Source organism: Pinus tabuliformis, chromosome 5_1 (assembly GCF_031772625.1).
Source record: "Pinus tabuliformis cultivar Carrire ecotype Pingquan chromosome 5_1, CPIR1, whole genome shotgun sequence".
NCBI classification, from domain to species: domain Eukaryota; kingdom Viridiplantae; phylum Streptophyta; class Pinopsida; order Pinales; family Pinaceae; genus Pinus; species Pinus tabuliformis.
The window spans coordinates 592,708,824-592,732,517 of record NC_142305.1 but is presented as its reverse complement, the minus strand read 5'-3'; the positions used below and the strand labels follow the sequence as shown (position 1 = coordinate 592,732,517).

Genomic DNA, 23,694 nt, shown 5'->3' with positions numbered 1-23,694 from the left:
TCAACTAAAAAAGTGGCCGAAGATTGAAAAGGACAGCCTCGAGCAGTTAAATACATTTATCAGTGATGGGTTTCTTTCAGTCAACATTCCACCTGTTCATGAAGGACAACAGAATATCAGAGAAGATCAATTTTGTTTACTAACACAGCCAGATTTGTATCAGCGGCCCATTCCTGAATGTAAATGTGGTTCGTGACCATTTATGGGCTCCTCCACGCATAGCTAATAGAGAGATTGTGTAATGAGACACCATATATACTCAAAAAACAGATGTAATGGGGGAATGAGTGTTAGATGAAGAGAACCCTGTTGTAAGGTTCAACTTTTGGAGACTGTAACTACTTTGTAACCTGTAGCGTCTGGTCTTCATCTCCAACTAATACAAGCTTCTTTTGCTATTTATTGCTCACTTTCCACTTCTCTTTCTTGTTCCAGGATGTGTCTGTTTGCATTTGTTCTATTGCTGTGAATGTTTAGCATCAGAGGGGCTGTCATCCCACCTCTGTGTTAGGATTTAGCATGTATCATAGAACATGTGTGCAGGTTTCTGTTGTTTAATGCATAGAGAGCTGTCATCCTGTTTGCGCATTAGAAACTAGATTTACAGACCTCTTAACTGGTTGCAGCCGGCCATCACAGGGTCCTGTGCATCTGCTGGTGTGGTCAGTCTTCTCCATTATCACCTTATCCTCAAACTGTGAGTAATAGGTGGTTAAAAGCCTTGTAGTCTAGGGGTGTTCACCCATGTCTGGGGTCAATCATAGTAGAAGTGGTTATCTGGCTTGAATATGCAGCATTTGTTTCATTCATCCACCATTTATCCAGCTATATTTGGTTGAATTTGTAATGTTCCCGAGCATCACCGATATGCAACCTAGGTGAGTTTCTTGGGGTGATAACAATATCCATTCAAAATATCATCAAATGAAATAAAGTATAGAAATGAAGAAATGGAAATTTATTCTAAGAGCATAAATGACAATTTATTCATGAAATAAAACTAACTAAACAAAAATGACACGAGATAGGGTTAGAAATATGATACAAAAAGATGCCCCATGGCATCAAATGTCTTCAGTGAAATCCATCTTGAGAACCTGCCTACTCATAGGCAAGTCCATAGGTTCTTTTTTTGATGTGCCTTGCCTAATTCTGACTATCTTGGGATTATGACTTGCCCCAATTTTAACATGTTTGTGGCCATCAAATATACCAAACCTCTTCCTTTTCCTTTTCCGACTATTGATGCGTTGAGGCTTGATCCTGCTCAAAACTGGTGGTTCATTTTGTTATATCTTTTATCTTTTTTCGCTTTTTTATTTTCTTCTTGGTTAGTTGCGATGGTGATGATGATGTATTTATTTCCAATCCTACTGCTTTGTCTTGAAAATGCTCTGATGGAAAATTTGAAGTACCCAATCTTTTTGAGCTATGCCTAATCTCTTCGTTTTGAATCTGTTTTGTTAAGGGGGGAAGGAAATTTATCAACACTGCATCACTCCCTGTTTGGCATGATCTATAGATAATCTCATTGTTGAGTTTCCTTGGATATTCAACATGATATCTTTTCTCTAACTCTCAATCAAGTCTAACAAAGGTATTATCAAGCATGGGGATGGTGGCATATGATAAGTCCATTTGAAGGCTGCCACCTAGATCTGATGCCCATTTTCTTGATAGGAGCATTCTCCATGAATCTGGAACATCTATCACAACAATATCCATAGTCATTATTCTATCTGTGTATGCAACTAGGAAAACCTGTAAATCTTTAATTATCCCACACACTTCAATTCTTTTAGAATCCATTGAACATATGTTGTGATAGGGCTTAGAAACCCTTAAATTCAGTTGCTCCATGAATTTCTTGGTCATGACATTTGATGAAGCCCCTGAATCAAGCATGCAGTTGTGTAAAAGACGATCATTCACTATCAAAGAAACATAAAATGGTAGATGATCTTCATTCCTCGCATAATAGTTCATACTTTTCAATACAATTTCCTCATCTTCTGGTTCGTCACTAGGCTTTTCTTCCCTTTGAGTAACTTCAATGGCACTTAGTAACTTGGCCCTTTGAGATGGTATCTTTAAAAGTTCTGTCACTGGAATAGAAACCTTTGCATTATTCACCCAATTGCCCAAGTCAAAATTCAATTCTGAAGTAGGAGGAGAAAAATTTCTGTGATTATTCCGGTCTTGGATATCCCTTCTCTGAATAATCACAGAAATTTTTCTCCTCCTACTTCAGAATTGAATTTTGACTTGGGGCAGAGAAGGAAGGTTTGATAGATGATGACTATGCCATGAGTGCACACCCACCACTTGAGCAGAAGTGGGGAGAAATCGAGCTGTAGTCAGGCGGACTACAGGCGATGAGGGGCAGGATCCTCAAGGTACCCAGCCTCTTGGATTAGACCTTGCTACAGGACCCTCGACGAGGAGTAGCAGGACTGGCTGAGTGGGTAGAGACGGATGCGGATGAAGCGACAGAGAGAGTTACAGTGTAGGAGTCTCGAGATAGCGCGAGGCTAGCAAACTGCAACAGTGCGAGAGGCACAGGAGTGTTGCACCCATGCAGGATGGCATAGAGAAGTGTGCAATAGTGCGAGATGCAGGGAGTTGTTGCAGCAGCTCAGGTGTCAGAGAGGGAGCACTTGTCAGTGGAAGAGGGAGCTTCAGCATCAGGAGGGTCTCTAGCCCAACAGAGAGGTCAGAGTTGGGAGATTAGTGACTTACTTCTCAGTAACTGAGTTGTAGTGTAGCAGTGGGAAGCACGATGCAACATGATGAGTGGAGGTGCAGTGTGGGTGCAGTGCTGGGAGAAAGGACTAGCAACAGTATGGATGTAGAGGGAGCTCTCGTACAGATGCAGCAACGGCAGTGGCAGAACCATGGGCAATAGTACAGGATACAATAGTGCAAAGGATGGTGGACAGCAGGCCTAGCATCAGAACAGGGACCAATGATGGATGATCAAAGTAATACTTAGTGAGGAGTATTGCTAGAGCACAGTCCTCGCTAAGAGGGAGTGTTGATTTGGGGTAGCATCAGATGTGCTCTAGCCATGAAATTTGGTGGAGAGGTTGGGGCACATGAGATCTCCAATACCTAGAAAGGGTTGGGCAGATTCTAAATAGTTCAGGAGATATCAAAATAATTAATATTTTAATGGAGTCTCTAAGTCTAAACTTAGGGAAAATAAAATATTAATGTGTATTAATATGAAATTGTGTTAGAATGGTCCAAAAGACATGGATCAAGCCAGATCTAATCTTAGCCATTGATTAGGGACTTAATCTCTGCCATTGATATGTCAACATGAAAAGTATAAGAGGAGGCTTGAGGGTCACTTGGAGAGTACACCAGAGTGATTAGTCATTCTATTCTCTAGGGTGGGGTTTGCCAAGAGAGATAGAATTAGTGATCGGAAGTTGTAGCTGAGGGGCATTGAGTTCAGAGAGACAGAGAGGCAGAGATAGTGCTGGGAGAGCAGCACAGTAGCTGGGGAGAGTCATGCAGAGCCAGCTAGGGCTCACGCAGGGCCATGCAGAGGCAGCCGGGAGCTACGCAGAGCCTCAAAGAGGCCAATGTTGTTGACGCACAGGGCCAGAGGGTTGATGCAGGGCCTCCTTAGGCTGACGCAGACACATCCGGGGTGACACAGGGCCAGTGTTGGGTAGAGAGGGGCTGGCACAGTCTAGAGGGAGGCTGACGCCGAGGTTTCTGGGGCAGATTGGTGCTGAGGAGCTACCTGAAGGATTATCCAGGGTTTTAGCCAGGAGATTTGTCAAAAACTGAGAGGTATTACTGCCAAGGAAATTCTCTGTTGGGTAGGCCAGTTTCGACACCTAGATTGTACTCTTATATTGCTTAATAACAAAACCCTCAGATAGCTGCACTGGTTTTCCGACATTGGGTTTTCCTGGGGACATTGGTCCAAAAATAATGGTGTCGTATGGTGTAATTGTTTCTGTTTCCTTTAGTTGTTGATCTGTAATATGTTGAGCATGCACTAGAGTTTATTTTTAGTATTTACATTGTAAATAACTTGCTAAGTAAAATAAGAAGTAGGTAGGAATAAATTAGATAAAGTGCATGGAAGGTTTCTAACTAAGTAAAATTAGAAACTTCAACAATGCGTGCATCAGTAGTACTATGGTCCCTATCCTCATTTCCCTATTCATTGGCCAGATGAGAGGTACTTCCCACGAGTGTCACACTGCATGGGTAGGATGTCTGAATAGGAGAAGGATGAACCACTCATCCTGCCTACATGTCGCCATGGGGTATCCCAGGGGAAGGCTGAACCACTCACCTTGTACACAACAAATCACTAGGGGAAGGCTGAACCATTCACCCTATGGATGCTCATCGCTCTAAGAAGTACCCCATGCCCCCCGGAGCTCCCAGAGCTCAATATCCATATCATACAGGATCCTTAGGAGAGGGTCTCTCCACGACTCAGTCGTTCTCGGAAAGTCAAGAATTTGATGTTTTACTGGGGCTTTGTTAGAATATGAGCGACCTACTCATTAGTGCCAATGTGATGGAGCCTTATTTCTCCTCATTGTACCATATCTCGGATAAAGTGGTACCTAATGTCTATGTGCTGGGAGCGATCATGAAAACCACGATTCTCTGATATTTAGATCCCACTCTGGCTGTCACAAAGAATCACGGTGGTATCCAATATGTGTCCAAACAGTTCACTGAAGAGCTTCCCCAACCAGACAGCTTCACATGAGGCCATACACGCAGTTATGTATTTGGTCTCAGCGGTGCTCAAAGCAATTGATTTCTGCTTCTTGCTCATCCAGGCTATTGAAGAAGAACCCAAAGAGAAACAACACTCAAAAGTGCTTTTGCGATCCACCATATTGTCTACCCAATCAACATCAGAATAACCATGCAGCCTCACATCTCCGGTAGTGTATGTTAGTCCATGAGTGATTGTGCCCCAAAGATATCTCAGAAGATTCTTGGCACCAATCCAATGTGAGTGATGAGGCTCAACCATATATTGGCTCAACATGTTAACTGCAACATATACTCGGATGGGAGTTCACCAAGAACATCAATGCTCTTATGAGTTGATGATACTCAAAGGCATTTCCCAATTCAGGTCCGGCAACACTATCACATAACCTCTTAAAGTTAAGCTCCATCGGGGTAGTCACAGTCTTGCAGTTCACCATCCCAAATCTTTCCAATATCTTCACAACATATTTTCCTTGAGATAGGAAAATTTCTCCTGCCTTTTGCCAGACCTCCAACCCTAGGAAGTAGTGCATTAGTCCTAGGTCCTTCATTTCAAATTCAGAATCCAACTCCCTGTTACGTTTGTAAATGAGAGGGTCTGTACCTGTCAGAAAGAGGTCATCCATATAAATTACTAGTATGAGAGGTTTATCATCCTCAACCTTAAAGGTTTGGATCAGCTTCACTCCTAGTGAATCTCAGCTTCATCAGATAGCTATCAATCCTCTCATACCAAGCGCGGGGTGCTTGCTTCAAACCATAAAGAGCTTTCTTCAACCTACAAATATGAGATTCCTGGTCATGAACCTCAAATCCCTCGGGTTGTTCCACATCTGTGGTCTTGCTATTACTTGTAAGTTTTTCCTCGGTAAATCCCAGACATATACCTTCATGCTCTTCTTTGAACTCGGGCATCCCTGTCACCATCTGTCTCATATTGAGTAGGGCCTTGCAATGACGATGGGCAAACCTCTGGTGCCATAGTTTAGATTGTAGAGATGTGTCACAAGACATGGTCCCTAATGGACTTCCTACAACTTGATACAAAGTGCCAACCTTGAACCCAAGAGTAAAAGAATCTTTAAATTTCTTTTCCAAACAAATACCTTTCCATCGATGAATGCCACTTTGTATCCATTGTCTTCCATTGCCGAAATGGACACCAGGTTCTTCTTTAGATCAGGACATATATAACTTCTTGTAACTGAATCATGTTACCTTGATTCAATTGAAGGGTAACATTCCCTACAACCTTTAGGGGATAGGAGGCATTGTCTCCAAGGATAATCTCTAAGTTTGTCTCCTTCTCTATCAGATTAGAGAGAGCTTCCTTGTATCCGGTGAAGTGCCTTGAAGCACCACTGTCAATAAGCCAATTTCCCAAAGTGTCCAGAGGAGAGGTAGTGGAGAGGGCCGATATAGGATAATACTCCTTTTGCTTATTGTTAACAACATTTAATTCTTCATACTTGGAGTTCCTTGCTTTCTTGGAAGGTTGACCATTTCCTTGATATCTCGCATTCCTTTTTCCTTTGCCCTTGTACCTGCCATTCCTTCGATTGTTGTTGTTGAAGTTGCTATTGGAATGATTGTGATTATCATCATGTGATGTGTCCCTTCTATTTGGACACTCCCTTGCATAGTGGCCAAACTTATTGCAAGCAAAGCACTTGCCCTTCCTTCCACCCTTAGATCCGGGCTTTCCATTGAAGTGACCTTTAGACCCTGCATTATTTCTCTCTTTGGCATGAGTGGAGAAAGTAGGGGGGGTGCCTCTATTAGAAGGCATTTCTTGCTCCACCATTCTTGTTTCTTCCATAATGCATCTTGACATCAATTCTTCAAATCCCGGAATGCGATCATTATTGAGAATAGTGGTTCTAAATATATACCACTCGAGTGGGATCCCTCCAAGGGTAGTGATAGTAAGTTCTTTGTCAAGAATGACTTCTCCAATCGATAGAAGATCATTCTCGATCTCAGTGATCCTTAAGAAGTAGGATTGAATATCCTCGTCCTTGCCATTCTTAATATCCTTCAGCTTATTTTTGGAAACAAAATTTGATTTGTATCACAATCCTTGAACATGCTTACCAATCTGTTGTAGATCTCCTTGGAGGTGTTTAGATTGGAGATGTAAGCCACTAGACGCTTGTCAATGGAATCTCTGATAATCTTTTTCGCTTTGACTTCAGCCTTGTTATACTTGTTCTTTGTAGTAGCCGATGCATTTGATGGAGGCTCAGGGATTTTACCCTTCACATAATCCAACACTTCTTGATCTTCCAATGTCAGATCAAGAGACATCTTCCATCCTGATAGTCAGACTTTTCACGGAGCTTGTCTTCAGCCGGGAAGAGGGATGAGGAACCCATTGAGCCTTTTGTCCTTTCCAACTGTCTTTGGTGATTGCTCTTTCACTCTTGCTTGGGCTTTGTCTTCACCTTAGCTCTGTTTCCATGTTAATTTTTGGTATGTTCTATGCTTAAGAGCAATTTACTTCAATTTTCTTATTAGCTTAATATCAATATCCAGATTAGCAATCACATCAACATGATAGTAAAATGCAAATAGAACATAAACATAAACAATAGAAGACAAGCCAAGACAAGAGGACACAAGATGTGGCACCAGCCAGGGATAAACACCAATGTGGGGAAACCCTTGATCAGTTCTTCTTATAATCTTCAATAGTTCAACAAAGAGAGAGATAGTACAAATATACAAAACTGCATTTTAAGACAACAATAGTAAAGCCTTGACCTGAGAAGTCAATGCAAGTCAAGTAGGACAAAATCTTCCTTTGAAGATCATTCATATGGCACCAACAGGATGTTCATTACACTGAGCCAAACATGGTCAAACCTTGACCCAATATATCTCCCAGAATGCTATTGTTTTCTTGCTGCCCTAGCTATCACTGCTTCAAAAGTTAGGGCACCAAACACTACTGTAATAGTCCTCCAACAGTCATCAAAACAACCTTTAATCTCTGCGTTATTACCTCACAGGACAACTCCTTGGTTATGCTGTTGATCTAGGCATATATAAGCCCTCAAGTGCCCCTACACAATCCTTCACTGTGGTGTTATGGCCTATGGCCTAACACACAGTCTTCCTATAGCTTCCAGGCAGCATAAGCCTTATTCCTTGTCCCTCCAACGATATCCCAACAGATCTGTTCCTTAGCTCCTCTATCTTGACCCTCCTACAAGAAGAAAACAACCTCACACAGTCACAAAAGGATGCCAAAGCAGTCCCCTAACCCATGGCTAGGAACGACCTCTATTACTGCGCTGTCACCTACAGCAACCCAAAATTCTCTTCTTCTTTCACGCTGTCAACAGGCTTCATCTAGTTGCTTTAGGGCTCCATTTGCTGCGGCTAGGGCTCCCCCTCTTACTGCGGCTAGTGCTCCTCCTCTTACTGCGGCTAGTGCTCCTTTTGTTGTGGCTCAAGGTCTCTCCTTTAGCTGCGTATTAGGGCTCCTTAGATCTGCGGCTAGGTCTTCTTTTGTTGTCTCTCCTTAGCTGCATCTTTAGGTCTCTATTGACTGCGGCTTTAGGCCTTCATTGACTACAGATTAGGGCCTTCATTGACTGCGGATTAGGGCTCCTTTGACTACGACCAGACCTACCTTCAACTGCGGCTAGATCTCTTCTCAAGACTGCTGCTAGGGCTCTCCTTCAACTGCGGCTAGGGCACCTTTGATGACTGCGTCTAGGTCTCTCTTGGATGACCCTTTCCACTCCGTCTTCCTTGAGAGAAGACAAACCCAAACGAGTGGAGAGAGAAATCATGAGAGTTGTGCTCCTCAAATGACTTGAGGTCTCCTTTATTTAAATGAAATGTTGAGGCTGAGCTGGGGGTAATTTGCTTGCTGACCGACCTTGACAAACTGTCAAATAATATAAATAAATTCATATCTCCATAAATACATGTCGGAATCGGATGATCTTTAGATCAATCCTACACCTCTCAAAGAGAGGAATCCTAGAAAAATATCAGTTGCGATAAATAAAGTGACCCATATGGAGTTTGGCCCTAGTTTCCAATTTTAACACATGGACACCACGAGAATCTGTCATGCATATCTATTGCAGGCTGCTTTCGGATTGTAGTCATTGAGGAGTAATGGAACAACTAACTGACCACTTCATCATCTCGCTTTACAAGCTCATCTTTGAATAAGATCCACCTTGCATGTCACGAGGAGTAATGGAGGCAATAAAAGACATCGCAGATTGGTATGCCTCACCAGGTGGCTCCTTCCTTAGAGTGTTCAGCGGAGAGAAGCCTCCGCATGTTTTATCAAGGTACACCTTCGACAAGCTTGTCATGCAAGAAGTGTCATATCCTCTCGCCATAGGGTTGTGAACAACTTTGCACAGGAAGAAGAAAGCACCATGGCCCACTCTTCCTTTGCAAATTGGATTATACAAGATAAAGAACTCGAAAGTCATGGATACCAAGGGAAAGAAGATAGTCAAGTTTGCATTCGGTATTTGGGACTTTAATCCATATGATCCCCGTGGTATTTGTAGAGACCATTGTGCCAGAATTTACTTTTAGTGGATCAGTGCGGCATTTCATTGGCCAGAGGAGGATCCATGAAGGAACTGCTCCAATGCCTCCAGATTCCATGAGATGATCAATTTAGCAGGGACTTCAAGCTACTCCACAGACGACAACAATTCCGGAAGAAACAACAGCAAAAGGAAATAATCCCATTCAGGACAAGGGAAAGAGAAAGATTGCCGACAGTCCAGAGGGAGAACAAAGATGTAAATTGAAATGGGATGCTATTATCATGAAAGCATCTTTAGTAGCAGAAGCAAAGAGGAAGCAGAGGATACAAAGAGCAGAGTGGAGGAAGAGAGAAAATTAGAGGTTACACGAAGCAAAACTGAGGTTGCAGGAGGCAGAACAAAAGCTAAAGGAAGAACAGGAATTGAGGAGGGAACAAGAAGGGAAGCATAAGCAGGAAGAAGAACAAAGGCAAGGCGTAGTGGCAGAAGAAACGTCGCGGATACAAGTTGAAGAGCATGAACATAACCAACCAACAACTGAGGAGGATGGTGGACAGATGCAGGATCGGGAGCTTGTTCAACATATTGAGCACTTGCTTGAAGTGACAAACATGGAGACGGAACAGAAGCCGCAAAATGAAGATGTTGATTTGATTTCGGCTGCACCACAGGTCACCATTCAGTCTCCACCACCTCTAGCAGCAGAGCTAGCCCTGAGCGAGGAAGGGGATGTTGTTCCCCTTGATGATGATCCAGTAATGGATGTGTACAATCTGTCATTTGATGAGTTCCAAAAGAGGATTGTACAAGCATGGAGAAAGCATTTTCCGGATGATCATGCATCACCTGCATTCGTTAGAGAAAGGGTGATAATGGTGCACACCAGAAAGCATCCAAATGCCATTGCCAAAGCCAACTTGGCTTTTATAGGAGCAACAAGATCAAACATTCAGTATTTGACGACCGAGAATAAACATTTGGCACAAAACTTGCAGGCTGCCAGGCAAGAGGCAGGATAACTCCCCGCAGCAGCACAAAGTGCAGTTTTTGCACAGGTTTACTTGGAGGAGATGAGAACAACAATACTTGCTGAAGTATGAACACTTGGAGAAACCATGCAGAAGCTTTATGAGAGGTTTGTAACCGTACATAAAGCAGTTGTCCATTTGCGTGAACTACAACAACAGAGCATAGATTTTATTAAAACTCTCAAGAATATACAAGCTGCCATCATAGTATTAAAAACTGGCCTAGCTAACCAGTTATCGGTCTAACCGGCCGATTAGCAGGCCCACCGGTTGGAACCGGTGAAAAAACCAGGTTTAATAGGCTGTGTGGCCAAAAATTTGACCTAACCGGTCCTAATCGGTCCTAAATCGGTCTAACCGGTCCTAACCGGTCCTAAACCGGTCTAACTAGTCCTAACTGGTCCTAACCGGTCCTAAACTGGCCGGTTACCTGCCATGCCCACTGAGGACCCACAGTGATGCTTTTCCAAGGTTTTTAGGGGTTTTAGAGGGAAATTAAGGGTGATTTCCCTTCAAAGACACCCTCTCCAAGCCTTTAAGGAACAAAAACGGTTAAATGATCTTGTTTTCGACGTTCGTGCAATACAACCTTCGACTGAGGAGGAACCAAATGATGAACAAAGCACCTGATCTAGATCCCATTGTGTTGGACGATATTGATCCAACATCAGAATGGGTGGAGGAGACTGAAGATCCTGTGTTTGAGGCTGATTTTGATATCGACATGGCTTTAGCGGGGGATGAAGCAGATTTTGTGGCAGCATTAGAACCAGGATCAGTAGCGGCATCAACGAAAGGCAAAGAACCAATGGAAGGCACTAGTCGTGTAGGTCGACAAACTCGTGCTTCCATTAGGTCGACTTTTATTGCTATTGGTGGCATTGCTACTGAGGTTGCAGATCAAGCTGAGGCATCCTCAAACTCTGAACCAGATGATGTCGATGTAGCTCCTGATGATGATCTTGTGGCTAGTAGTGGTGATGAACTTTATGATTGATCATGTCTACACTGTAGACTTGTAGTAGGCCAATGGCCTCATTACTTGCAACATTGTTTTTGGACTTTATAGGCCATTTAGAGCCTCATTTCTTATGTATTTTGCTATTTTGTCGATGATATGTATCAGTATTGCACTCGGTGCCATTTCAATATATTCACCTTTACATGGTATCTAAATGAGCAAACTTTCATATTTTGTCTCTATTGGCTTGGAATCATGGTTTTAAATCTTAAAAATAGTTTTGTTTCATTAAAAATTAATTATTCAATGTATTTTTGTAAAACCGGTTCGTTTAGACCAAACTAGTTCCGGTCGGTAAACTGGTTCATTAGGTGGACCGGTCCAGTCACCGGTTCCGGTTTTAAAAACACTGGCTGCCATTATCTATGTGCAAGAGTGGACAATGCGATATAAAGGGGCACCACTTGACTTAGTGAAGAAAATGAAACCACAAGCAGAGCTGTAGAAAGAAAGAGTTTGGATGTTGATTTAGAACAACAAACAACTCGCTTCATTTATTAGTAGCATTCAGGCCTCATATGTACGGTTGTTCAGTAGTTTGGATGTCTTGGTGAAAACACACAAGATCCCATCAGTCAGTTCACTCACCAAAGCCAAATCCAGGAACTAAGTCTGACAAGAGATCAAAGAGTACTTGGAGCAGCTAAGACAAATTGCCACCAAGGAAGATTTGGAGTTGAACAGATAGAACATGCAAAACTACATCGATGGTCCTGTCCAAATTAGAACAATGTTGCTCATGCTTCAGAACAAACTTGAAACTGGTTCCAAGACATTGTACCCAGATGCCATGGAGGCTAGATTTCGCTTCCAGCCAGACACCATCACGTAGTTTGGGGATATCATCACACAGTACCGAGCTTGGCACTAATATGTGACCAAGACGCATCAAGTGGAAATTTCTGAGTTAGATTTTTCTCAATTTCAAGCATCATAGTGTTGTGTCTTGTTAGGTTGTTAAGTTGTCTCTACCCTATTTTGTCTTATATGTGTACAAGTTTAAAATGTAATACTATTTGTAATTATGTTGTAAGTGAGATTCCAAGTGCCAATATTGGAATATGAAGAGCCATGATGTAATGTAATGAGTCATTTTATAAAGAAGTTGAAGAGTCATGAGGGTATTCGATGGGTCACAAAAGGGAGTTGAAGAGTCACCCCTTCTTGTTATAAATAAAACCTCATAACTCATGTAAGGGGCTTTTGGGAGCCAAGATTTTGGCTAGGCTTAGGCTTAAAAGGAGGTTGGGAGTATTGTGAGGAGCCTTGGCTTCTCCATAGCACAGAGTGATTATACTTCTGTGGAGGAGCAACTGTTCTTGACTTTAATGTTCCACTATTGGGGCTAGGGTTTGTCAATGGTGTATGTATGAATGGAACTGTCACTTATAATAAACTTAGAGTCAACACGCTTTCATGCATATGTTGTGAAAATATTAGGACTATTCTTGTTGTATTTGCAATGTATGTTATTTAACTTATGCTTATGTTTATGAACTATTTCGTTGGCATTTGTATGAATCTTTTTGAATGCATGTTGTTGTATTAATTTATCACTTCAGCTTGTGTACTATTTCGCATCTTAGCTTGTGATGTCATTACGCTCGTGTGTTCCTTTGAAGTTGCATACTATTACAGGCTTCTAAGGGGCGCACTTCCCTTTCCTTCGTGTGTTGGAACCTCCATGCATCGCACTTGACTTTCCGCAGGATCACACACTTGCTCTCACGCAAAGTTACCGTACTTCACTCTACGCGTTTTCACATTTAAGGCATAACATTACCACCTACTGTTGGGAATCCTACTCCAAACGGTGTGAGGTCTAGTTGGGACTTCATATTGGGGAGATCCCCCGAATGTTGGTGGGTCCAGCACTGTCAACATTTCTAGCACTAGGAGGGCGAAATGACAAGCTGAGCCCTTGAAGTCTGTTTGGAATTTCTGCATTAATTTAATGACTTCTACCCAAATCATAACCCTGACATGTTTTTCTAGACACACAAATTTGAAGGTGCTGGCGAGAATTATTGATGACTTGTCCAATTTGAAATTCAATGGCGAGGGTGAAACAACCTGTTTGAGCACACCGCACATTTTCTTGATTTTTGCACAAAGCACAACACCCATTGTGAGGATGTTGGTTGTAGGTTGTTCATTCTCACGTTCGAAGGGTGTGTACAACAATGGTGTAACACATTGTCTAATGAACAACCCTTTTGAACAACTTTTCATAGAGTTGTGCCGTGCTTTTGATTTCTATGATCATAAAACTCTATGCAACACACTTTTGAATTTGCGAAAAGCACCTGATGAATCTGTTTAGGATTTTCACGATCGCTTTATTCATTTCTACTTTGAATTTCCAGAAGACGATGTTGATTGGTCTTTCTTGGTAGACATATTTCTATATCTTGGTCACATCTCAGAAAATCTAAACGAGCTTGAATCCTTCGAACCTCTCCCAACATACCTCGGTATTAGAGCTTCTAAATTTGCGACGGATGAGGTTGTTGTTCTAAGTGGCCCCCCGCCCTCTTCTCATCAAACAACTCTAGTTCTGTACGTTGAGGTGGGAGAAGGTGAGAATTCATTTGTTGATCTACCACCATCTTCTCCCACCTCACATACTCAAAATTTCAGCGCAGGTTTGGACTGTGAGTCCGATGGTTGTGATGAAGTGTTATCTCCTCGTCCTCCATCCTTTGGTCCCTCTGATCCTTTGGATTGTGATGTGTTGTGTTCACCTGTTTTGAATCTCTCTTTTGATGTTCACGAGGATCAAGTTTTGGATGGAGTTGGTTTTGAACAGTCAATCTACGATATCTTTTTCGATGAGTATGTGTGGGAATTCAAACAAGAATCTGTGGTGAAGGATGACCTCCCTCTTTCTGCACCTCATCCGCATTACCTCGACATTTTCCACAATTTTGTCATTCTTGTTGAATCTTGTGAAAATGAAGTTTCTGTTGATGTTACTCCTTTCAATCATTCTCAGAAAATGTGGAATGTCAGTTTTCCATTCGAAGGCGGGGAGGACAAATCTGTTTTCTTTGATCTATTCAATCTCTCATCTTATCTTTCTAGAAATATAGAGGGTGAAATTTCTCGTTCACCATCATTCCCTCTTTGCGATTCATCAAATCATAAGGATGACTCTGCTTGTAATCTTGAACTTTCTGATCATGGCTGTCATGATTTTTTTATTAATTCATTTGATCATGATTTTGATTCTTCCATTATCGATCTTTCCAAGCCACCGATCGTTGATGATCCATCTTTTGCTGAATTGGAACTTCCCCAAGTTGTCGAGGCACTTTAGCCCACGCTGGTGGTTATGTCAGGTTCTCGTAGTCTTGAAGTCAGTTCCACTTCCAATTAGAAATATGTTGAATCTTTCTAGGCTCCTCATCACTTTGTCGTGCATGTTGAAAATCAATATGTTTTACAATTTTCACATCCTCCACCTGTACCACACGATCCTATTGCTCAGTCATTGGAGGAATCATACGCAGCGAGCACAGTTGCAAAGCGAAAATTTTCTTCTTTCTTTATGTTCACCTGCTTTCGTAGTCCGAAAGTTTGGGCTTGTATGTCTTTAGGTCGTAGTGTGTCTAATCATCGCAATGCACCCGCAGAATGTCTTCCATGCGCTTTTCATTCTTACTTTTTTGTGTGTACTTTCAATCCTCGAATGTTTTGGTTTGTATTGTCCTATATTTTTTGTTTATTGTTATGCTTGTATATCTTTCTTGACTTTCATTCCCTCGTGTACATAGGCCAGCCAATGCGTCGGTGGCTGCATTGGAAGTATTGCTTCACGTGAGTCTGGCCTATTAACTGTTAGGTTAGGAGTAAAAGTAGTTGTTTTCTTTTCTTGTTTGGTTTCTTTGATTTGCTTTCTTTTACATTCCACTCCACCCTTTTCTTCTGTTTGTGTTCTTTTCAATTATAGGATAGTTTCCGCATGAAACTGTGTTTGGCTTTTCAGACAAGCAGGGTGAAGTCCAAGAGAAAATTGTACTACTATCAACACTTGGTTATTTGTCTATTCCCTCTCTTTATGTGAATCTTTCATTTCTTTTAGTCGATGATACTTTGATGGGAAATACGTTTCTTTCAGAGAGAGTCATAGTGAAATCACGATGCTTGCACTTTTAACTAGTACCACCTACTCTAATCGGTCTTCTATTTTTTGTTAATCCTTGTCGACTAATTCAAGTAGAGTAAGGAGGGTAGGAAAACCTTAACAAGTATGTCAGAGGTGTATACAAATATCCTTCTTTGAAGGGACAACCTCTACTGCTCTCAATTAGTCGGGATCCTTCCTGTGCCCCATGAAATAAATAAGTGCCTATGCACAGTTATTTGAAAATAAAAATAAAAAATGAAAATGAAATAAAGGGCGAAAGAAGAGAAAGGCTTCCTGCGCAGAGAGGTGAAGCAAGCAACTCCATCGGGGTACTATTCAGGCTCGCTGGCAGTATAGAAATGCTTGTGTTCCAAAAGTGACTTGCCAGGGTACTGTCTAGGGCTGGTGGCAGTGGAGCAACACCAAAGATGAAAACTAAGGCTCTGACAATCTCTTTTACTTTTGTATTTATATACTCCTCATCCCCCATTGAAACAACTTAGTTTGACTTGGCTTGGCATGTGTGTTGCCGATGAAGATATCCAGGCAGGCAGGAAAACACAAGGTTGCATGCAGATATCCAACCTTCCCATGTGCAAATGTCATCAGCTGGATTGTCTCACACATTGATGAGAAGTCCATGACATTGAGTAGTGCTAGTGGCCAAAATCTTGCTACGTTTTGGGCAGAAGATTATTAGCGCATGTATCACTTGCCCAAGCTAGTGAGGCTCATGGACTCATTGTTCTATGCCACCAACAACTATGCAAATACAAGGGACATTGTCAAAGGGTGGGTGAAAGAGCCATCGAAGTTTTGACAGACACCCACCAACTCATACAAGACAAAGTCCCTATGAAAATTTATGTATCTAACACATCGAAAACCCCTACTGCAATATCTGGTTTACTATCTCCTACTTGTTCTTTACATTAACAAGTTATTTATTAACATAAACATTGAAGTAAACACAATTGCAGCCTTCACAAATATACAGATCAACAACTGAAATAAACTGAGACAACACAAGGGACACCGTTATTTTTGGACAATCGTCCCTGGAAAAACCCAATGCGGGAAAACCGGTACAAAATATATGAGGGTTTATTATTAAGTAGATTCTGAATACAACTAGGGTGCCAGAAATGGCTCACCCTTCAGAGAATATCCTTGGCAGCAATACCTCTATCCGGAGACAGATATTCCAGCTGATCAGCAACCAGATGAACAATCCCACAGTGACTCCGACTGTTCCTTGTGCTGGATAGTGAAAGTTGCTCCCCACACTCCTCTGGAGCTGCGTCACCCTCTCTGGTTTTGCATCAGCCAATCAGCTCTCAGTCTATCTTAGTAAATCACCTCAGCGCAGCCTTTGAAGCTCACTACATCATCTGCATCAGCCTCTACGGCCTTTGCGTTAGCTCCTTTGGCCCTCTGCATCCTCTGCGCTAGCCTCCTTAGCCTCCGTTTCAACCCCTGCTACCTCTGCGTCATCCCTCCTAGGCTCTGTGTTGCCGCTTCCGACACTCTGCTGCTTCTTTGATATGTATTCTTCATCCTTGGATTGAAATCCCTTGCTGAACTACCCCTCGCTGCAACTAGTCACTCACTCGATTTCCTCAGCAAACCCTGCCCCAGAAAATCGATTTCTTGATCTCTCTTGGTGTCTTGGGGTATCTTCAACTGACTCTCAAGCCTCCTCTTATACTTTTCCTGTTGACAATTCAACAATCGAGATTAAGTCCCTAATCAACGGCTAAGATTAGATCTGGATTGATCCTTGTTATTTAGAACTTTTTCACCCATATTATATTAATACACATTAAAATTTTAATTTTCCTAAGTTTAAACTTAGGAACCCCATTAAAAATATCAACTATTTTAATATCTCTCCATTTGGGTGGAATTTCCTCAAACGACCCAAACGATTTCTGGGTCTTGGAGATCTCACGTGCTTTAGCCTCTCTACCAATTTTCATGGCTATAGCACATCCAATGCTACCAAAAATCAACACTCCCTCTTAGTGAGGAATGTGCTCTAGCAATGCTTCACCATCGAGCAATATAACCTGTAAAAGCAGGATAAAAGGAATATTCATCACTATTAGAATTTTCTTCCTAGGCCTCCTCTTGAATGAAGGTTCATTAAGATCAGCTACAAAAGCATGTTGCTTTCCTTTCCTTTTATGATCATCATTCCTTTGAGGACACCTATTTTGATACTGACCATATGCTTGGCAATGAAAACACTGAACAATTGACGTATTTATTCTTTCTTGAGAGGGAGGAGGAGGTCTTCTTTGTGGAGCATGTCCTCTTCCTGGAGCAGATCTTGGAGCAGATCTTGAAGTAGGTCTTCTTGTACTTCTTTGAATCTTCCAAAATTTCTTCTTCCCTTGCTATTCTTTGAGTGGGTTGCAAAAGCTTGAGAGTCTTCACCTAGATTTGGAATCTTGCCTTTGGACATGAGCCTAGATTCTTCTCGAGTACAAGCAACCCATAGTTTATCAAAGGTAGGAGCAGTTTCTCTGCCACTAATGCTTGATGCAAAAGAATCCCAAGAGTCAGATGGACCATCGATTGCTACAACTACTAGTCCTTTATCAGGTACTTCTTCATCAGTGGCTTTGAGTTGATCTCTTAATTGAGATATTCTTACAAAATATGATGTCGTAGTATCATTCTTTTTCATCTTAACATCACGAAGCTAATTCCTTAGACTTATAGATTAACTAATGTTGTTGATGGTGTATAATCTAGTGAGAGCCTCATACATTTCCTTGGAAGATTTAAGGTCAACAATATAAGGAATCAGATGATCTCTAACAGATTCCACAATGATGCTCATAGCCAAGATGTCATCTTCTTGAAACTTGTCTTTTCCTGCTTGATCAGTTGGTTCAGTAATTTTTCCTTTCACAATACCCAAGACCTTATGCCTTGCAAGAACAAGGTCAATTCTAGTCTTCCATGCTCTAAAGTTTGTAGCTCCTTCAAGCTTGTTTTCTGTCTTCATGAAGGAATTCATGATGAAGATGTAGGATCTCAATGTTCTTCAAGGTGATCTCAATGCTCTTTAAGGTGATCTCAATGCTCTTCTCCTTCACCAAAGCTCTGATACCATGTTGATTTTCTAGTAGCAAACAAGACTAGAGCAATTTTCAAACTGATAACTACTTCCAATGATACAATTTAACTTCTTTAGAGCATTCTAATCATTAAGCAGTTATACTTGAAAATTTCAACCATTAACTTCAATAGAGCAGTAGAGATCACAGAAAATAATAAATCAAGAGACAACAAAATTTCTCGTGACAAAACCCCACAAGGGGGAAAACCCGGTAATCTTTCCTTATGAGAGAGAGTTCAATTCATCAATTGTACATCAGAATAGTCCCATCAAATTGCCAATCTTTGACCTCAATAATTGCCAAGTCAAAACCATCCAAATGAGAGAAAAAGTCAGTGATTGCTCACAGTCAAAGTCTGCACAAGAGGGCCAAATTTTGGCCTGAGGCTACTGGTCAAATGGGTGAAAATTCGGCCTGCAATTCCACAGTCAAGATTTCGGTTATACTTCAGAAGTTGACCTACAGTCAACTCTCAGTCATTGCCCAGAACAGAGGCAGAACTTTGGTCAAAGATAGTCAATGAACAACAGAGAATTCGGCCTTTAAACTTCAGTCAACAACTCGATCAAACAAGAGAAACAAATCAAGTCAATGCTGGTCAACAGAAGTCAAATGAGCTGGTCAACACAGAAGTCAATCCTCCCCATTTCTCCTCGCACATGTGAACAGATCTCCTTGATTGTTCGAATGAATGAGTGAGATGTGATGCCAAATGAGGTCATTCGAATGGCAATATATACGGGTGGGTTTTGACTTTAAGGTCAAACCCCTTCAAGTTGTGGGGCCGACTTGGACAAGCTGGAAAATATTAATTTTCTTCTTCAATTTTGACCATGAAAACACTGACTGAAGCTACCAATTTCCAATAGATGCTAAGTCATTGATGCTATAGGTGGGAATGCCACTGGCAAATACAAAATAGGGTAGGCATTCCTCCCTTTCCTTTGACCTTTACAAGCTGCCCTTTTGTTGATTCAGCCATGATTGCTATGGAATGAATTAAAAAGAATGCTGCTGTTGGAAAAAGGAAAGAATCTGGTTTGCTAATCCACCTTCAAAGCAATTGGAATCCCTTCAAATCTTGATTTACGCTTCATCTGCACAATAACTGGCCATGAGAGCACCTTCCCTGCAGTTGCAAATGACAAAAAAAGGGTGGGAAAAAAATGCCATTAAAGGTCCCACATGTCTCCTTTTCCATAGACACATCTAGGGCATGTGTCTTGTTTTAGGACACATTCCAAACATCTGACACACAGCATACAGACATGGCACCCCTGGGGGCTGTATGCTGTAACTTATCTCAGAACTTGAACTTGCATAGTTCAAACGATTGTTGAATGTCCAAGGACATATCAGTGTGCTTCCTATGCTGGCATTATATAAAATAACCTCAAATTAAGTGAAGTCCTAGTAAGGGAAGAAACACATCGTGGAATGATATATTCGCTATAAGATGGCAATATGCTAATTGCTATTCTGAATTGATGGGCAGGTAATGCGTCCAGGTTTAAATGTAGATATAGCCCCCGAGGTAATTGCAAATCAATTAAACGTGAGGAGTGGAGCTCTTGTTCTATCGGTAAGATTATTCTTTGCCTCAAGATTTTTGTGAATAGAGAGAAAACACTTGAGCATGCCATTATGATTAAATTTCTTCTTGTTCCTTGTACTTTAGTACTTACAAATGACTTTCATGCTGTGGTATATATCAAAGGTTCCGGAAAACAGTGCTGCAGCAAAGGCAGGGATGATTCCAACAAAGAGAGGATTTGCTGGTAAAATAATTCTTGGTGATGTGATTGTTTCCATCGACAATCATACGGTATGAATCCATTCTAGAACCATTCATTTTGCTTTTGGAAAATGCATCTTATATTTCATTAATGAACAAAATTACAGCTTACATCAACATGTCAAAGGTTGGGTATGCAAATTGCCCCTGCCCCTCGATAACCATTTTTCCTGTTTAATTCTTAAATGCATTACCTATTTTTCCATTTTCTATGACAAATGAAAAAGCAATTTACAATCACTCATTCACAAATCGATGTTATGTATTTCCATTTGCTGATGCAGATAAAAAATCCATCATATCTTTCCAAAATTTTGGATGATTACATTGTGGGGGACAAAGTAGTCTTAAAGGTTCAGCGAATCAATGGTGTGGTAGAAATACCAATTACATTGGAAGAGAGCATAATATAACAAGCCAAACTCACCCATTTTAACTTGCTGCAGTGGTACTAAAATTGCTATTCCTCTTTCATTAATCAAGCATGAGAAGCATTCGTATCATGATTTCGATTTATTTCTCAATTTGAACTGCCATTAACTTGAAACAACGATTTAAAAATTTATGTTTCTGGATATTTTACTATTTCAGAAGCATTTTCGTACTGTGGAACATTTGGTTTATGAGAACTTGAGAGCATCTACCGAGAAAGCTCTGCTTGTGCTGGATGAAACGAAAAGACAGGAACTTGTAATTGCAGTTGGTAAAGCTGTCTTGAGTTTTTGACCGCAATCACTATTTCTTCATTGGAGCAAAGCATTATATAAAAATGCAAGGGATACAAAAACCACTTTGCCTCTACGTCAATACTCAAAATCTTTGTTAGTTACAGCATTCAGTCAAAGTATTTGGGACCTTATCATGAATATTACAGCAGTTATTTTTGAAATTTCTGGCAGATGTAATAGCTTTTCTGCTACATAGAATGTAAAGAACATTATTGTGCTAAGGTAGTGGATAATTATCTTATTTGCATCCTAATCTTGAGCTTTTTGTCAAAGATGGACCATGGTATTTACAAGAAATGTTAAGTTGATATTATTTGTCCAATCACTTTCCTTGTTGAAAAAAATGTTTTTTTTGGGACATTCCTTATTTGAAAAGGAAACCTTTTAGAACGCTTCCTTTAAATTTTAGTGCATGTGCACCAACAACTAATCATGAAATGGGATAATAGTTTCAAAAACCCAGCCTGATTTGAATTGGAACCAGTCAAACTGGCTGGTTGGACATGTTGAAAATGCAACAAGATGATGGAGTTTAGTGAAAAGAAGTCGCCTTCACTAAGTGGGCCCGCAGGCTATTTTTGGCGCAAAGTCTATTTTTAGACTATGTCTATTTTTAGACACATGGATCATGGTCTATGAGTTGCAAGATGCTATTTGTGGATGATTGTTCATGTTGGTAAAAATAGATGGATTTCTATTTTTAGACATATGGGTGGTTTCTATTTTTAGACTGCCAGGCTAAAAATAGAATAGTCGAATATTATTAGCTCATAATAATATTTGGACTATAAACATTATCTTATTCTCTTGAAGCACTTCAGTTTGAGCTACAGATGTTGCACATGCAGCTGTCAGAAGGAAATACGCTTTTCTTGTGGGTCAGTTGAGCTATTGCATGGTGGACTTCAGTTAGAACTCAAGTGGTTGAGTTTTGGTGGGGTTGATTGTGGAGTTGATGGAGTTGTGTTTAGTTTGACTTGGTTAAACTAGTTGTATTTAGTCTAACTGCGGAATACACTAGTGATGAGTGATGTGAATTAATTGTTAATTAATTCACTAATTATTAACTCATAAAGCAACTAAAGAATACATCAGTTAACTCAGTGCATGGACAGTTCAGTGGAGACAGGTGTTAGAGGTTGAGATTGCTATCAGTTGTGACTATAGTTGTGCATGAGATCTTGCACAATCAATGGGATTGAGTAATGCCAATGAGGATTGCGTGGTTTAGCCAAGGAAATACGAGTTTGGATCAACCATTCATCATTATTCTCATGCAGGATTGCGCAGTGGAGGCAGGCAAGTAGCAGAGGAGATTTGAACCTGTGATTGATTCAGATCTGAGCTAGTTTGTGTGTAGCAGGTGGAGATAGTACTGAGTACTTGTGAGGAGTATTGTACTATGTATTGTTACATGTTCTCAATCATTATAATATACAGATAGTGTGGGGTTTTCAGCTGTATGCTTTCCCCAGGTTACATACTGTGTTAATGTGCGCATGAGATTGATGTTTCATTGTTTTTAATTCCGCAAAATTGATGATCAACGTAGAGGAGGTTATGTATTATGCATGCATTTCGCAATAGTGTATAATTAGGATAATTTATGTGAATAAGTGTCATATTATTCAAAATTTCTACATGGTATCAGAGTTGTTGATCATCATATCTATTATTCAAAAAGTGTTTACATTTTATTTCTTTAGGCAGAGTCTGTAATCGGGCCAGGTAGCCTCTGGATTCATCCTTCCTTTGGAAGGTGAGATATCCGGTAAAAGCCCATACAGTCAATCTCTGTACGAAAAATACTTTGTTCTCACGAATTTTAGATCAGAAGTAGTTGAATTTTGAGCTGGTGGAATTCGAATTTGCAGCAATGTTTTCTTGGTGTCAAAGTTGAAATGTTTTTCAACGGATTGCGATTGGAGTATGCTCTTGAAGGCAGCTCGAATTATATTGCATGGAAAGACAGGATGGAGGCGGTGTTAGATGATAATGGGCTGAAGGAGTTCATAGAGGCTGAGGTCCCAAAGCCTACTAATACTGCTCAAGTTGAGGCTTGGCAAAAGAAGATAGCAAAGCGTCGAAGGATTCTGTTGGACGGCGTGAAGGATCACATTGTGTCCAGCCTGCATGGAAAGGCTTCTCCATACTTGATGTGGAAAGCGTTGACAGATTTACTCCAAAGCAAGAGCGACCAGAGGAAGTTGGCGCTCAAGGATAAACTCAGAAACATTAAGTGTGAGAATGGAGACAGTATGCCTAGGTATCTCACGAAGTTCACTCAATGCCGGGATGAGCTGAGAAGTGTGGGGGTGACTGTCGATGATGAGGAATTGGTGAGCTTGGCTCTCCTTGGTCTTCCGAAGAGTTGGCATTCCTATCAGGACTCTGTCAATGGTCGAGAGAAATTACCAGGATGGGAGAGACTTTGGTTGGATCTTGTGCAAGAGGAGATTAGACGGAGCATCAGAGACAATTCTTCATCCATGCATGATGAGGAGAACTGTGCCTTAGCGAGTAAGGTGAAGAAGGGGAAGGAGAAGGGTTCTCTTTCCGAATCCAGTTCTTC

General features: G+C 41.0%; 1 protein-coding gene across 5 annotated transcripts in view; it reads left to right on the top strand.

Moving 5' to 3' along the window:
• Positions 1 to 21,375, top strand: part of DEG8 (Trypsin family protein with PDZ domain-containing protein) — a 399,215-nt gene extending 377,840 nt beyond the window's left edge. For all 5 annotated transcript variants that reach the window (XM_089432509.1, XM_089432508.1, XM_089432510.1 and 2 more), the window contains 4 exons: positions 20,095 to 20,181; positions 20,317 to 20,424; positions 20,679 to 20,842; positions 20,986 to 21,375. In XM_089432509.1, the coding sequence (XP_089288635.1) occupies positions 20,095 to 20,181; positions 20,317 to 20,424; positions 20,679 to 20,807 (324 nt within the window). In that variant the 3' untranslated portion in view covers positions 20,808 to 20,842; positions 20,986 to 21,375. The remainder of the gene's footprint in view (positions 1 to 20,094; positions 20,182 to 20,316; positions 20,425 to 20,678; positions 20,843 to 20,985) is intronic.
• Positions 21,376 to 23,694: the final 2,319 nt, after the last annotated feature.